Here is a 17,741-nt window from a genome sequence, read left to right as displayed (position 1 = left end):
GTATATATCTAGGTTACATGTGTGTATAGGAGTGCCTACATATATACCTGATTTTTTAGCTAGAATTTTGTTGAGCTAGTTACAAACTGTTTCTGTGGAGTTTTATTTCTTGTGGTCTGTAGGTGGTATGTCAAGGGCAAGCCATATCTAGGGATGATTTTCATACTAGGATCCTATAAACTTCTTATCATGGATAAGGAATGGAAGTTCAGGACTGGTGACTAGGATGCTTAAGCCTGAGCTGGCTGCAAGGGTATGGAAGCCATTACTAAGGATTAAGCTTGCAGAACATACAATGGGGGCAGGTCTGGATTTGAATAAGATGGATCTTCCTGGAGTAATGGACAAAAGTTGTTTTTTTTTTTTTTGTTTGTTTGTTTGTTTTTGTTTTGTTTTGTTTTGTTTTCCCTGAGATTGATATTTAAGCTAATCGGATCCCTTCAGGTGGTTTACCTTCTGGATCAGATTTTTTTAAACACAGGTTTGGCCAAAATAGCTTTGTCCAAGGTAGCTTCATTTTTAACAGAATAACTTCCATCCATAAGAAGGATGTACTCAACATCTATAGTGGTGTACAATAGTTATTCAGGAGACCTAGTATACCACGTGGCACCTGGACAGTTAGGTTTTAGCCTAAGGTGAGATTTTTCAGATTTCTTGGTCAGAAGGACAGTGGCTTTTAGAATACAGAGGCAGAGGGACAGAGGCAGCCTTTAGTGACTGGATCCAAGTATTTGCACAGATAGGCCACTGGACACTCTCAGAGATGACAATCTGAGTAAGCATCATTGTTTTTGTGAACTGAAGGATCCAGATTCAATAGAATCCAGATGCTCCAAGAAGCTTTTTTTTTCTTGTAACAGTTTCTGCCAAATATTGTAGCAGAACTTTTGTGTCTTCCTGGCAGGCAGCTTGATTACAGCCTAGAACTTGGGCCTTTGTGAAGAGGCGCTGGCTGACAGGAGCCAACAGAAAGCAGAAGGAGGCATGTTTTTAGTCCAGGCAGGTGTAACAGCAGGCTATGGGTGGGAGAAGCCTGAGGCAATATATATGGAGAGCAGTTGCCGTGGCATTAGAAGCTCAGAGATCTTGAACTGACTTTACAGGCAGGAGAGATGTGTTTTAGCAGTTTGACAGTCTATACTGTTTGCTTGGGAGGCTGTAACAGTGCTCAAAGAAATAGAGAAACCTCTGATAAAAGGTGCTGGAGGCTTAAGAAAATCTGTTGTTAGAGCCTCCCTGAACATAATGGGAGATGTTCTTAACTCCTTGTGGCAATTAAGCTCAAGTGAGCTGGCCTTTTATCTCGGGACCTTCTCAGTTGAAGGGGCTTATGAGTGCAAATTGCAAGCAGAGAAAGGCATCTTTTAAATCTAGAACAGTCCAAAAAGAGTGTGCGGGTCAGGATCTGCAGAGTGCAAGATGATGATTGCATTGTTGAGGGCGTGGAGATCTTGCCAAAGGTGATTAACAGTCTATCAGGCTGATGTGTGGCTGGGTGCCTGTTTGTGCTTCCCATGACATTTGACAGGAATGGGAGATTGTGGTGAGGTGGTATGGTTGATGGCCAGGTCCAGAGGTGAGTCCTTAGTTCATACCTCTTGAAGGAGAGTGTTACAAATTTCAGGATTGTGGATGTCTATCTCAGGCTGATGGGAGCATCCTCCTTCTTTAGGGAAATGATCAGAGTTGAAAGTACAGAGTTAGACAAGGGAGAGTCTGACTGGCTTGGTGCAAAGGAAATGGTCACTTCTAACTTGAAGAGTAGGTCTCCTCTCAGAAGCATTGTGGGGACTGGCTTTTACAGGAACTTATGTTTGGTGATACATCCTCCTAGGTTGCAAGTGTGTGCCTGGCAGAAGGGATGAGAAGCAAGAGTCCCACTTGCCCCAGTGATGGTGTTATGGGATACCGGTGACCCATCTGAAGATGGAACCCTGTTCTGGTGTAGTTTGAGCCTATCAGACTGATGAAGAGGCTGGCAACTGATCCAAGTTGAAGTTTTTTGATAATTCTAATTTATTTATTTAGTTGTTCGTTTTAGTGTCCATAGTTCTTTTAACTCATAGCCTTATAACTTATAGCCAGAAGATGTGGTCATCTGTCAGACTGGATTTTCTTACAGACCTCAGGTAATTTTTTTGGCATGTTCCTGGGTAACAGTTGTTAATGGGCATCTTGTTCCCCTTTTTGATGTTTTTAAGAAGTGCTTGACTGGATTATTTCTAGGCAAGGTGGCCTTTGAAAAGGCCATGGCAATTTTTTCTTCAGGGCTGACAGTCCCAGTTTTTCTCAGTTAGAATGTAGAACTGAGAAGGAATTGTTGACAGTCATTTTAGGTGGGTGTCATATGATGCTATCTGACCTGGAGAGCTGTGTAAGCAGAAGGATTTGGAGGAAAGGCCTCTATGGCCAAATGCAGGCAGTGGCTATCTGGAATTAGTTCAGTTGCCTGGAAATAGATGAATTGGAAGTGGGGAGTAAAACTATAAGTGTTGGTAGCAACTACAGTGGCCAATGAGGGTGTCAAGATGGAATTCACAGGAAAATAGCCCCCCTTTTTTTTCTTTGAGATGTAGGGAGAAGTTTGGTTTTATTTTTAACTTCATAAAAGTCTTTTTCCCTGAAGTTAGGGAAGTTAGTTCCCATATCTTACTTCCTAGTGTGTGTTGTGTATCCTTGAACTATGTCATAACACACACAAAGTTGGTTGTACCTCAGAGAAAGACCATTCAGCTGCTCACCTGGCTGTACCTCTCATGCATGTTTAGGCACAACTTAGTTAAGGAGTGTGCAAGGCCTTCATTATGCCATATGTTGATCACCACAGAAATGCAGGTAAGGTCCCAATAAGTCACCATGAATCAGTATTTTGCAGTCTTGTTACACAGATGGAACATTCTATTGCTTACACTGTTGATTCTACTCACTTAGAGGTTAAGCATTCCAAACCCCCTTCCTTTCAGGGTGGTGTTAATTAACAAGGGGTTGATCAAACTCTTCTGCTTGAACTGAGTAGGACTGACAGGCTGACTGGGTGCTTCCGGGGTTCTTACCACAGCCAGGCAGGCAGGCATATAGATAGACTGTGTCTTCTTCCCTTTGGGATCTAATGTGAGCCACCCAAGTGAGGAGCCAGGAATCTTCCTCTAGACCTCTGAGGGGACTCAAGAAATTTACAGAAAATTCCTTCTTATGGGGACCCAGTGAGGTCCTTGCTCCATCCACTATGCCCATGCCTGGTGACCGGAGGTCAGCATTGTCAGTCTTCCTGGCCAGTGCACCAGATGAAACAGCAAGCAAAAACACCAAAATGACACCCAGGATTTAAAGGCAGATTTATTTACCTTGACAGGCACTGATCAGGATCATTACTAAAATATCAGGCCCAGATCTCTGGTTGTGTACGGTTTGATATAAGCAAGCAGGAAGTACAGAGACAGATTGGCTTGCCAAGTGGGGATTGGCTTATACAACGTACATCATATTGACCAGCTATGTATCACAGTGACTAGCCATTTCTATAACCCAGAAGCAACTGGAACTAGAACAGGAACTATTACCTGAGCAACTAAGAAACTGAAGTAAACTTGCCGACAGGGTACATTTTCTGTTACATATGCCTTTTATTGTGATGGACACAACAACTGTACCACTTTTATCTGTGATCCTCTTACAGTTTGTAAATTGTAATGTATAGCATGGCTTGAGTTTACCTGATGGATGGTTGCTTTCCAGAAATCTGAACGGGGCCTTTATATTACATTTCCTAGACTTTTTGCAGGCTATGTAAATTGAGTGATGGTGCAGTCAGCCTGTCACTTGTCCTGATTCCTTCTATATATCAAAGCAGGGACCTTATCACTTTTCTTTTTTCTTTATTGTCATATCCTTAACAATGTACCTGATACATAGCAACAAACAAATATTTTGTAGTATTTGCTGAAAAGTCCTAACTACTCACCTTCCCAGAATCCACCAAAGTCCATTGATTTTATTCTAGTGTTGCACTATCTTTGTGCAACTGCATTTACAGAAAGTCCTCCATGGAATCCTTGGAGGATTTGTTCCAGTACACCCTGGATCCTCAAATACATGCATACTCAAATCTCTTATAAAAATGATATAGTCTTTGTATATAAACTACACATATCTTTCTGTATACTTTAGATCATCTCTAGGTTGCTTATTGTACCAAATACACCATGAGTGCTCAGTAAATAGTTGTTCTGTTGTATTGTTTAGGAAATAACGACAAGAAAACTATCTGTATATGTTCAGTGAGGATCACATTTTAAAATCCTTTTAATCTGTGGCTGGTTGAATGCATGGATATGGATGCTGTAGATACAGAAGGGTCAATTGTACTTCCCAAAGAAAATATCTAAATGTTCCTCTTAAATTAATACTTATCTGAAAATCTCTTTTTTTCCTCTTTTACGTTACAGAGATGCATGTAATTTATACATTAACTCTGATGCTATCATTTCTTTCTTTACAAATCCCACCCATCCTCCAGAAGTGTTCACTCTGGCCCATCTGCTTTATTCACCTATATCCCATAGCCCCTCTCTGAATGCCACTGACTGTATACCTTGCACATATTTGTAGTCACTTTTATATTTTAATAAAGTCATGTGTACATGCTATGTCTCCTTTTGCAATAGAAACATTGTGTGCTTTACCTAATATTCTCCATAGCACAAATAGCAACTATTTGTCAACAACAAATATTTAATAAGGACCCTGCTCAGTGCCAAATACTGATCCCAGGGGCAGACTGACTTCTTAGACTATTTCCCTCATATGTTCTCTGAACACATTTGCCAAATGGATGATTAAACAAACATACTTGTTGAGCACCATGGTGTTGCAAAGCAGCTCTTTGATTTGGTATGAGATATCATGGGTCAAAATCTGGTCTGTGTGACTTTGGTATGATAACACCTCCCTCAAAGAACCTTAATTTCTATGTTTTAAAATTGCAATAATTGATTCACATGATTAACACTGAGGCAAAAGCAGGTGAGGGTAGTCTTAAAGTGTTTAGATTAAAGGAAGTATCACAGACCAGAATCTTCTTACTGCCTTCCTTATGGCAGAACCATTTCAATAAAAGTAAAATTAGTTTCCCAAGAATGCCACTAGCTTTATACTGTTGTTCTAATTCTGGCTTTATTGATCTATGAGTGGCCTGGACAACTCTCACAGTTTCTGATCACAAGGGATACAATTGAAGCTGGCTGGATTTGTAGTCTGTTTTTCCTAGCTCTCTGGAAAAGATCTGTTGTTGATTTTGGTGGTTATACACTGTTGCTTCTACTTTTCATGAAAATACTTTGGAGTGCAGTGATCCTGTTTTGCTTTCTGTACACTTGTTTTATTTATAGCATATGGCATTACAATTACTGTTTGGGAGGGCATTTTTACTTTTGCAAAATACCCTCCCATCCATTATTTACTTTGGTATCCTTGACAGGTTTGTGAACAATCTAGGGCAAGCATGACTTTAGAAAATGAGCAAATAGAGCCTTATGTTTAAATGGTCTGCACAAGTTTATGCAATTGAAAAGCAGAGCATCAGTGTGTCAATCAAGCACAAGTCACTTGGAGTTTTCTTCTTCTCTGCCTGGGTGCAACGGGATATCTGAAACTCTAGCATTCTTTATGCTAACCATTTCCTCCATTCTTCTTTGGCAGAGGCATCCATCCTGAGCTATGATGGCAGCATGTACATGAAGATCATCATGCCCATGGTCATGCATACTGAAGCAGAGGATGTGTCCTTCCGTTTCATGTCCCAGCGAGCTTACGGGCTCCTGGTGGCTACTACCTCCAGGGACTCTGCGGACACACTGCGTCTGGAGTTGGACGGGGGGCGTGTCAAGCTCATGGTTAATTTAGGTATCGTATGCAGGACCCTCTGCTATTCTGTTTGGGCTTGTCTTCCCTTTCTTTTCTGATTTTCATTGGTTTGATTGAATTCTTTGTTTTTTGAAACTTAGCTGCTCACTCTTGTTTAATAGACCAAGGATGAAACCCAACAGCAACAAAAATCTTCTCCTTGTTTCTGCATGAGGTTTTGATGTCAATTTCTGATTTCTGACAGTGGTGGTTTCTTTACTAGATTATTTGTTTTCTAAGTTTCCTTTCTTCGTTTTTTTGGAATCGTTTAGCTTTTGTGTAAAACACGCTACTTTGGCCCATCTTTTGATCAATCATATTTCCATTACTCCAAGTCCTTGGTCGCCACTCAAAACAGTCAATGGTGAGAGTCACAAGGCAGGAGGTGAGGCTCAGTGGAAGGGTGGGGTGGTGAGAACTAAGCCACATAAGTAGGATGAGAGGAGCATTGTGTCTAGCTCTGCAACAACTCTTCAGATGAGAATTCTGGTATCCTTGATGACACTGGGGACTCTGTGCATTCTCCAAGTGGGATGATACAGCAGATTGTTTCCCTAGAAAAATAATTCCCTTCTTGTAGAGTCCTCGATGGATGAAAGGAAAATGTGCCTTTTTCCTCCTAACCTGCTCAACTACCTCTCCACTGCCCTTTGCAAGACAGTTGTCATCTCACACTGTCAGCAGTCACTGGACTCCTCATAGAGTATATACTTGAAAAACATAACAACCTCAAGTTTGTCACTTTCCTGGGACAGGATCTGCTCTTTCCCTGCAGCTACCCAAAATGACTACTTTGGAAATTCTCCTCCTATGGCCTAGCAACCTCTCCTAACACTGCCTCTGTTTTTCGGGATTTGAATTGGTTTTCTATGGAGGATGGAGGCCTGTTGGTTTTTGGAAGAAACAAAAAATTATTTTTTCTGCTTTTTCTACTCCGCAGAAAGTCAATGCCCAGTGCTGACAGGATTAGTGACATAGCTGAGTCCAAACACTCTAAGCTAATGGATTTATTTGAATAGGTAGAATATGTTTGGCTACAGGGTTCTTTTATAAAAATTCTAGTGGAACAGCTTGTTAGAGGTCCAAGAACAACATGAGAGAGAAATGTACCAGATATGAGACCATAAAAAGCTCTAGATGGTAGAAAGGTAAGATTTTGAATTCATAACAATCTTATCTGCTGCCAGGTCAACTGGTCACACTTATAAAATGCCTGCACTTTAATTCGAAATCTGTAGGACACAGAGGACTGTTTTGAGCAGTGACTTCTTTAGCTATGTCTTTTATTTGACTTCCAATTTGCAGCTTTTACAACATTGTGCCCTTTCCCCTGCCGATTTCATTTGGTTTCTGTTGTTAATGTGACTCTCTGTTTTCTTTGGTTTGTGTACGTGTGTGTTTGGTTATCTTTTCTTGGTGTATTTTTTGTTGTTGTTTTGGTGTGTTCTTGAGTTTACAGTACTCTGCACATCAACCATGGTAAATCAAAAGATGGTATTCAACCCTTCAAAGGCCCAAAGCCTGCGGCCCGCATAGCAAACAGCCTTGAGAACAGAGAGTACTGAGCAGCCCACAGAGATTGGCATACCCCTGCCCCTCCAGCCCTCCCTCCCTTTCCTCTCCTCACCTCCAATAAACTGGCATTAAGTGTATATTATCCAAGCCAGCAACCACAAAGCAGCAGAAGGAATAAAAAACAAAAGCAGAGCCAAAAACATAAAACAAAACCCAAATCCAGACACAACCCCTTCCTACCTAACTCACAGAAGAAAGAAGATGAATATGATCTTTATTGTTTTATCTACTTCAAATTGAGAAACAGACATACATATAAGGCGAATTCAGCCCCATAGGGACTCTGGAGGAATGCACCGTGTGTCTATAAACAGGTAATTTGCTTTTCCATATTACACGTTGTTATTTAAAGATCAAAAAGTTAACTGATTGTTCTCACATCTTGGAAGAAAACACTAAGGACAGAAGGGAGGATGATCTCTCTTCCTTTCATTTTCTTAGGTTTCTTCTCTCTGTTTCCTTCTCTCTGTCTCTGTCTTCCTCTCTCTCTCTTTTTCCTCCACTCCTCTCCTCCACCTCTTTCTTCTCTTCCTCCCCCCAATTCCCTCCCTTTCTCCATCCCTTTCTTTCTCTCTCACATATACTCACATGCAAACACCCAAGTTAGTCATAGATCCACATGTATTCCTAGAAGCACACTTTTTCTATTTTAAACTGTAGCTGAAATCTGGAGTATGTTCTTTTCATAAGAACATATTTTGTTTTATTTTATTTTTGCCTTTTGGCATGCCATAATGTAATTTGTCCTATATTGAAATATCTTGCACAAAAGAGTTAGCCCCTCCTTAGAGTAATAATTGCTTCTTTTTTCTCTAAAGGGCATTATTCATCACAATTACTGGTTTGAGTTTATTTAAACTTCTTTCAAATATGACATGGAAAACTAAACTTAAAATCTTTGTTCTTATTTATGGGGAGTTCTCCATATTCATGCCTCATTCAAAAGTTCTTCCACCCTGTCCTAAATGGACCCTTTCAAAAATATTTTCTTTCTCTTTGCCAAAAATTTATATTATCTTTTGTCTTGGTTATAAAAGTAGAGTTTCTATACAACAATATTCCCTCAAAACTTCAAGTGATCACTTTGATCTTTTATGGTTTTTTATAGCATATCAACAATTGATAGTTCAATTTATTTATTGCACATAAGCTCATGATAGAAAAGCCTAGTAAACTGTTAAATGTGAAGATTAGTACTGGAGGAGATATGAGAAACGTCCTGTATCACACAACATGTTTTTAAAGGCTGTGAGTTTGGCTATTGGTCAACCATATATTGTTGAGTACTGAAATACATAACTGTATTTTACTCTAGTATGTGTAAAGATTTAGAACACTTCATGCTATTTTAATCTCACAAAATTTTTTTAAGATAAATGAAAGTGTTTTATGCTTATTTTTTTCAGATGTGAAGCAAAGAAAGAAATATACAGCCTTTAAACCTTGTTATTAGAAGTAGCAAAGCCGGGGCTGGGGATTTAGCTCAGCGGCATAAGCGCCTGCCTTGCAATCAGGCAGTCGTGAGTTCGATCCCCGGTACCGATAAAAAGGAAAAAGACAAAAAAAAAAAAAAAAAAAAAAAAAAAAAGAAGTAGCAAAGCCAGGACTAGAATTCATGTCATAAACTGCTAGATCTTCATGGATTATCTCTTACCCCTACAGATGAATACTGTGGATCAGTGATGTGAAGATCTAATGATTTCAAATTGCTTTTATGGTAGTTAGTTTTGAAACATGCTTAGAGGGAATCTCTTTTTCCTTCTTGCTTAGTTAATATGAGCTAAAAACTGCAGAATCCTCAGCAGAGTATTAGAGTCACTTCTTCCCCCATACAAACTCTGAGGCAGCATTATGCAGTTTGATTAACTGCATTTGAATTCTGCAGATCTCTCTTTAGACTTATTGACTATGTTTATGCATTATTGACAGCATACACCTTTTAGAAACATTCGTCTCTTCTATGTTCAACACAATACTTACTAATATAGAAAATAGTCATTTCCCCTCACTTATTGAAATAAAAAAAAAACTAAAAATCAAACAGCATGGGCAAACACACACACACACACACACACACACACACACACACAAATACAGAGATACCTTAAATGCAATGACATCTCAGATTTTTTTTTTTTTTTAAAGATAGAAAACTCTGGCTTCTACACCAGATTTATGTTAAGGAAATAACATTCCCAAGTCAATTCCCTTGGCTAATTTTTTCCTTAGAATATATATATCCTTAACAGAATACCATCCCTCAGAGATTTCCAAGAAGAGACTGGGGTAGATTTTCTTCTAGAACCACTTATTTTCAGGTGAAACAACAAAATAATGTATGTCTTGATTGAAACATATTGTCTGCCAATGGGAAAGCCCCAAGTAGTCACCTTGTTTCAAAGATACCATTCAAATCACATGTAACCATTTGACTGTCCCAGAAGAACAAGCCCAACACAGCACATTTCCCTAGACCAGATTCTTGTCCAATACTAACATTTTTCACTGTACAGAAACCAAAGAAGAAAACCACTCCTTGTTGGCAGTCCTTTGGTTTGTGTCTTTAGGCTCACTCTTTCTTTTTTGTTTTCTCCTGAGCATGCAGTTAGATGTTTCCCCTCCCACTTTCACAAAACAGGAAGAGGCGTTTCTCTAGTTTTGAATGACAGTAGGTGCGGCCAATACCCGAGCACCCTCCTCCTCCCTACCTGCCTTCTCTGTCTCTGTCCTCCCAGGGGCATGGCCTCCTCTGTCTGGTGATCGTACCAGTTGCTCCAGGGCTGTTTGCTCCCACTTTTCTGTTGCGGTTGACGACACATGACAAACCTAACCGCACGAAACTGTACCCAGATTTTTCTCAAGAGATGTTTGTTCTGGGGAACAAATAAGCCACCTGCCTCCTTCCTCAGAATGATTGGGTGCCATAAATTGCTCCTATCTGGATTTCATATAGTTTCATTCTGCCTTGTTGGTTGCCAGTAGTTCCTTTTTCACTTGTTCACTTAAAATAATCTACTTTGGGAAATATGTACGGTGGCGTTATCATCCACCAGTGCTCTAACAGCTATTGGGCAAACCTTAAGCAGAAGAGCAATGCAGTTTGTAACTAGATTTTCCCCTCTCTGTTCTGCCTTTTTACTGTCACTTAATTGCTACTTTTTAAATGTGTAACTTTACACAAATTTCTGTTGGGATACCCACCAGGGTAAACCAATCTCATGTTCAAGTGAACAGGTTGGTTACAATTAACTGAGACACTTCTCAATCCATTTCTGCCCAATCCTCTTGGTAACTCCCACTGACTCTGTTCAGGAATCTTTGTGGTGTGTGCCTATGGCTCTCAAAAAGAGATTAATAAAACCATAGATGCTCTAATCTCTGGCACAGAACACCTTGTCTGGTCATGAGCACTAGGCAATTAGACTTTTCTTCTTCTTTTTTAGCCATTAAAAAGAAATAAAGCCAAAGCCAAAGAATTTTCTCTCCTTGAGATGCAGAATCACAGAATAAAACAGGCAGGAGGTCAAAGGTGTCCACAACCTCCCCCACACATTCCTGCCCTGCCTTCTCCCTGAATGCTTTGGGCATCTAATTCCGTCTGGCATTCTGGCAGGAAGACAGAGATAGGCCTGTGAACGGGTTGGTCTGGAAGCCTTTGAAATAGCAGCAGTCAGAAAAACCCACCCAACTGAGATTGCATTCTGTAACTCCTTTGCCCCACACCCAATGACCCACCTCTCTAAAATCTGGGATGGGTGTTTGTGCGGTTAGCTGTTTGCAAGTGGCCATTTTATGACAGGAGATGACCGGGTGGTATTAACCCTTTCCTTACCTCCATGGGTGATAGCAAGTTTGCAAATTTCAATAGCATTTGGGACCCAACCTAAAGAGAGGGTGGAGGGAGTTTGTTAGAAAAAGAGAAAGGGTTTAATACTAGCCTGAGAACATTCAAGGGCAGATTTTAAAAACTTGATATAAGGGATCAGATTGGTGATATATCAGTGAAACACTAATTGTGTTGCTACTACTTCTAAAGATAAATTTTAAGAAAATAAATATAGAGGGAAGTCTAATCTGCATTAGGGAAATTTTTTCTGATTTCCTAAGTTTAACAAAATTAGTATTTCAATATCCAGGTTTGAAATACTTCATAAAAATGAGTACTTTTTTGGGGGAAGAAAAGAAACATGCTTGGTGTCTATTGTGGATATATATGTATACCAGTATATATCTCTATACATATGTGTATATATATATGTGTGTGTGTGTATATATATATGTATCCAACTTTACTAAATAATATACTGTACATATACACCCACCGTTAAACTTGTACATGCTGTATATATATATATATATAAATAAAATGGCCACATTTCTTGCGTGTGTCTGTCCCCGGAAGGGTGGACTGATTGTTTTTGGATGTCTGCAGCTGTTACCTTGAAGGATGCAATTTCATCTTTCATTTATTTTTCCCCATCTAGACTGTATCAGGATAAACTGTAACTCCAGTAAGTTTTCCCTCAAGTTTCATTTTGTTCTTAAAAAAAAAAAAAAGAAAAACTGACTTTATTTTATTTACTGTTTTATGAACTGTTTTTTTTTTTTAATTTGAATTATTTTATTTTTTGACAGTGGATTTGGGGGGTGGGTGCTGGGGTTGGTGAGATGGAGGGCGAGGGTGATGGTCCAGGGCTGAGCATGGCTTGGGTTGTGTTTCCTGAATTCGGACAGGTCCTCTCTTCTTTCCTTCATTTCTTTTCTATGCATAAAAGGAGGAGAGGGCATGTGAATAATGAAATAACCAGAAAGTAAATGAAACCACAATGTGCTGTCTTTGGGAAGTAGCCCTGGAATGGACGGAAGGCTTTAGGGCAACCTATATGCACTTCTTCACTACCAAAAATGGCAGAGGATAAAAGCAAAGTTCATGACCCAGAGATGGCTGCCAACTCTGACGTTTCTTTCCTGGCATTTATCACTCTGGGGTGCTTTTCGGAGGGAGGATGGAGCACTGTTCTTGGTGACGATGCAACATTTTAACCAAAGACTTGACATACACTCTCTCTCTGCTGAAGGGGGAATTGTAGGCCACCATTCTCCCCTCAGATGATTCAGATTTCCTCGTTCTTAAAGAAGGTTCTTCATAAGGTACAGCCTGCAGATTTCTCACACATTTCTTTCTCTGCTTTAGAAAGGAATAGCGACTGGAGTCAGTGAAGAAGGGAAAAAAGATAAATAGAAAAGCTCAAAATGATGGAAACAATAGCTCTAGATGATGAAAAGAGAAAACAATATGTTTTGAGCACTATTGCATATTAGATTAATTAATACTAACTTCTATAATAAATTATCCTAAAATTTCAATGAGTCAGGCAAAAGCCTTAGCCAGGTATGGTGGTGCATGCTTGTATTCCCAGCACTCGGGAGGCTGAGGCAGGAGAATCCTTGCAAGTTCGAGACCAGCCTGGGCTTAAAAATGAGCCCAAGGCCAGCCTGAACTACATAGTGAGACCCTGTCCAAAAAAGACAAAAAAAAAAAAAAAAAAAAAAAAAAAAAAAAAAAAAAAGGTATTTTTTTCTTGTTCAGGAAAAATCTAATGCCAACTGGGTAGATTTACCAAATAGCTCCCTTCAAAGAAATAATTCAGAGATAGAGTTCTCTTCTGTGGGGTTGGTCCATTGCCTAGGAGATCTTTTCTGCTATAACCTTGGGGAGGACAGCTTGAGAGACAGGGAGAATGGTTCATTTCCTTGCCTGGAGGTGACACACATCACTTCTGTTCATATTTCTTTACTAAACATGACATCATCTTCAATGCAAAGGAACCTGGGAAATGTAGTCTTCTAGTGTACAGAGGAAAAGAAAATTGGATTCGGTGAGCCTCTGGCACGAATAATTTTCACTGTGATCTCATCACTTTTTGGTTCTTTCTTTGCTATAGTTTTTCTGTAGGAACAAAAACAGAGAAACAAAAGGAAATAATCAAATTTACATATTGTATTTACTTGTTAACCCCATCTTTATTACGTCTTGTACAGATGTTAGTTCAACCTTCTTCCTTGATGGTAGATGTAGTGTCTAATAAAGCATAATTCTATTCTTTTTAGCCAAATGTTCCATCTAGTATTTTTTTTAAAGAAAATATATGAACAACAACTATTTCCTGGAATTCTTTATGCATATCTTGGCATTACTTTCAGTTATTTTAAGCAGTGTCCTATTTTTCTGTTTAAATATTTTTCATTAGCCAGAATTTTCTCATGATATTTAATCATTAAAAGCTTAAGTAAAACATCCTTACTCTTCAAAGCCCATAGTTTTCTGGGGTTTTTGTTTATTTGTTTCTAAAGCAATTTATTTGGAGTATAATTTTCCTATCGTGGGATTCACTCCTCAAAAAGCTATAATTCAATGATGTTAATTAAACATAGAATTGTCCAAAAATTACCATGATCACATTTTAGATGCCAAAATCCCTCAAATTTTGCTCATTTCCATTTGCAATTAATCTATTCTCGTACCCTTAGTCCTAGGCAACTATTGATGTCCTTTGTTTCCATAAATTTTGCCTTTTCTGGGCATTTTATGTAAATGGATTCATGTAATGTGGGAAAATTTGTGTCTTACACTTTTAAAAATGTACAAAATTTCTATGGAAAACTTATTCCTTTTCTTTTTGACTGGTTTTCAAAAGGAAGTAAAAAGGGAGTTGAGCGTGAAGATAGAAAGACTCTTGTCCAGCATCTCCTGCTTTCAAAAACATACTTGGAGAACAGAGAACTTAAGAAGTTATTTGATCAGGGTGCTGGGATTTTCTTTTTCTGTTCTATCTATACTTTCTCAAGGAGTCATTTCCATGTATTCTATATTATTGATCATGAAAAATCATCATAAGACCATCTCCAGAATTATCTCTCCTAGGAAGAAAGTGTCGTAGATGACAATAAGTTTTCCAAGGATGATAAGATATTTTCCATTCAGAATCATGAAAAGTAGGACTCAGAGAAAATATGTCAACAAAGATGGGTTCCTACCCTTGACTACAGTACTGAAAGAGTATAAATGATTTTAATTCATTAATTAGTTAAAGATTATATTTTGGATATCATTGTTAAGTTCCCATGCTAAACATTTAACGGACTAAGAAAGTTGACTTTATGCAGCGCATCAGAGAATTCATATAGTCCCACTATTTGAAAGGTAGTTAAGTAGGAAAAATAGATCATTTGAACTAATCTCAAATCATTAGTGTAAGAATATGTGGGCATAATTCCAGGGGTTATATGTAATCACAAAGCAAATGTGATACATGTTCTTGAAGTAAAGTTTAACTGTTGATTTATAGTAAGATCTTAAATTGAAATCAAATTGGTATGTTATACTGGAGACTCCACATAATCGTGTAGCCTTAAGAAAAAAAAATAAGAACTTAAAGACATTTTCTTTTTATTGCTGGTTTTCTCCATCAAATCTATGGCATTATTAGCACATGGGTGGAGTAATTGGTGAATAAATTAGGAGAGAAGGTATGTACAGATAATTAGAACTTCTGTCACTTTCTTCTTATTGACTGTATGTCAGAAGCTTTGGCTCGGCAAGTCACTGAAATGCAAGATGATTCTGTAATAGGAATGCGGATCCTTGCTCTTAAGGACCGTTAACTGAGTGTACAGGAGACAAGATTGATGTGCAGTTTGTGTTGGGGAGGGAGGAGGCTTTCTTCTCACCTTGTCTTCTGCTGTCAGCTCAACAGAAGTCTGAGGTTGTCCTGCTCAAGTGTTAAAACAACTTGATTTTTTTTTCTCCTTGAAGGGTTACAACAACAATAAACGATCCAAATTTGAATGTAAGTTAAGAACTTAAGTAACTTGTTTTAGGAGTCCTGTCTTTTGTAGAGCTACTCATGTAAAATATGAATGAAACCAGCTAGTTTTTGTTGCTGTGGTCTGTCTTCCACAAAGCAGTGTTGTGGGAAACAGCTCTTCCCAAGGCCTCTGGGACACTCATTAGTGTAGAGAAGAGCAAAAGAAAGAAGTCTGCTCTCCTGGGTTTAGAGAAAACAACTGGCCTAGATGGAGGGCAGTCTTGGGACCAAAGCAAAGCTTTCTTTGACTAGCTTCCTCAGGCTTTGCAGGGTGGCCCTCCCATCAATGACTGACCTCTTACAGGCTGAGGGTTTCCTACTAAGAAACAGCAACAATCTCTTACTATCTTCTCTTCTTGGTTCTCTTTCTTTAATTTCTCAATTCTGTGTCTTTCCTCATGATACCATTTCTGCATTCCAAATCCTGTGAGTACCGTGCCACACATTTCTTCCTGCCTCCTGTTGCCAGCCACATCAGAGAGTGTGCAAAGCAAGTTCTTTGGTTAAACTGAGTTCATTTGACTCATCTGGAAAAATACCTTTAAAGATCTTAATAAAGCAGTTTCAGTATAAGGCTTATTTTTAAAATTCAAAGGAACAACAGAGTTTGCAGTCACCATGGTGGATTGAACTCCAGGTTGACCTGGAATTCTGCTAATGAAAATAGAGCTTTTTTCTGGAGGGTTTCTGGAAGAAATCACCTTTTCCTATGGTCCTAGTTACATGAGAGTGACCGTGACATCTGGTGTGTGCAGTGCTAAAAACAGGTATGATATTCTCCATGGTTTTGGGTGCTTGCTGAAATGAAAGTATGGAAAACTTGTGGTCTTTTTTCCTTGTCTGATGGTAACTCTTCCCTGTGACTTCATTTTGTTCCCAGCCAGGTACAGTATGAGTTTATATAATTAACCATTAATTTAATGTGTATAGTACAGTTATAGTGTGACCATAAATTATCAAATATCAATTTCCCTTTTCTTTTTTTAATATTCCTGTCTCTCAAAGACTAACTTCTTTGTGTTGTGCCTATTTTCTTAGTTTTCTTAAAAAGAAAGATTCCTATATATGGAAAGGGAATTGTGAGCTGGTGGATATGCTTCATTATTTAGGTGTATGGAGAAAGTCTTCCAATAGTTACTTTTACCCTGAAGTCTTAATTATTTACCTCGAATGAGGTTCATTTTTTCTTTTTTAAATATAGATGAAAAAAGAAAGTACCACATAAAATATATATGAACCTTGAGACCATTTTGACTGTTTGTGTCAGATATAGCTCTAACAATCTCATCTGTCTTACATGTACTCTGACAGCTTTATATCATCATAGAAGGTATCCGGGTATCCGAGATGCCTCAAGGTAGAATCATGGGACATTGCTCTCTCCAGATCATCTCTCTCATGACCACTGGGACTTACTTGAGTGTTCCTTCTCTTAGACCTTGCCTGGTTTCTCCCTTCCATCTTCTATTTTAGTGCTTCTGTCTCTGTTTCTAAGAAGATTCCATTTCCAACGTTTTGGCAAACCAGCAGGGTATGATTGGTGACCCTTATTTCATTTAGGTGGAGCTTGGTCAGCTGCAAATTGGTTATACTCGAATTTGGTTTTCTTCTCTTTCTTCTCTCTCTGATCTGCCTATAGTATCTGAATGTATGATTTCGTCTGAGATTCCCAGACAGGACTTATTTGGCTCATCCTATTAACTGAGGAACTCCTGCCTCACACCAACTAAGAAACCTGACTTTTTAGTTTTTACTATTATTTTTTTTTCTTGGAAATCTTTCTGGAAGTAAATCATAGGACTCTCTTTGGTATCGATTCCAAGAGTTGGAGAACCACAGCTATTAGCCATTCATCTTACTAGGACTTTAGTGGAAATAGAGATTCATGAAACAGGGTCTCATGTATAATACTATATCATCTTTGAACACTCCTGAAATTTTCTGTCTTCATACTAAATGATTACACTTTAACTTTTTTCTCAAAACCTGTTTATGAAAGATGATACATAGTTTTATTTTTTCTTAATAAATGTTAATTCAGGGTTTTTTTCTGTGCTGGGGATCAAACAGGTGATTTTATTTTTAAATAGCTAAAATTATGTATATGGAACAAAATGTCAGATAGTAAAAATTCTCCCTCCAACTCTTAGTATTCCAATTCCCTATATCAAGGGCAACAAAAGTTATTAGTTTTTCTTGTGTATTCAGTCAGAAATAGCCCCTAAGTATATAATGTATAGGTAAAACTGAGCTCTTTTCATCTTTTTTCTTGAAACAAATACAAACACACTCTTACACACTTTATTTTTTCACTTATTTTATGTTATAGTTCATATAAGAATATAAAGTTATTCTTTGTAGTGGTAGAGATAATATTTTATTAAATTAGTACAT

At 38.4% G+C, this 17,741-nt stretch overlaps 1 protein-coding gene across 45 annotated transcripts in view; it reads left to right on the top strand.

Annotated features, from left to right (window-relative positions):
- The window catches only part of Nrxn3 (neurexin 3), a 1,541,537-nt gene that overhangs the window by 605,995 nt on the left and 917,801 nt on the right, over positions 1–17,741 (top strand). For 36 of the 45 annotated variants that reach the window (XM_063240979.1, XM_063240978.1, XM_063240973.1 and 33 more), the window contains 2 exons: positions 5,701–5,904; positions 11,964–11,990. In XM_063240979.1, the coding sequence (XP_063097049.1) occupies positions 5,701–5,904; positions 11,964–11,990 (231 nt within the window). The remainder of the gene's footprint in view (positions 1–5,700; positions 5,905–11,963; positions 11,991–17,741) is intronic. The other 9 variants (XM_063240987.1, XM_063240986.1, XM_063240985.1 and 6 more) reach the window with 1 other exon arrangement.

This window comes from Cavia porcellus, unplaced genomic scaffold, assembly GCF_034190915.1.
Source record: "Cavia porcellus strain 051 isolate PalLab524CR breed Dunkin Hartley unplaced genomic scaffold, mCavPor4.1 scaffold_31, whole genome shotgun sequence".
NCBI lineage: Eukaryota > Metazoa > Chordata > Mammalia > Rodentia > Caviidae > Cavia > Cavia porcellus.
The sequence above is the reverse complement of the archived record's forward strand: the minus strand, read 5'-3'. Positions and strand labels throughout refer to the sequence as shown.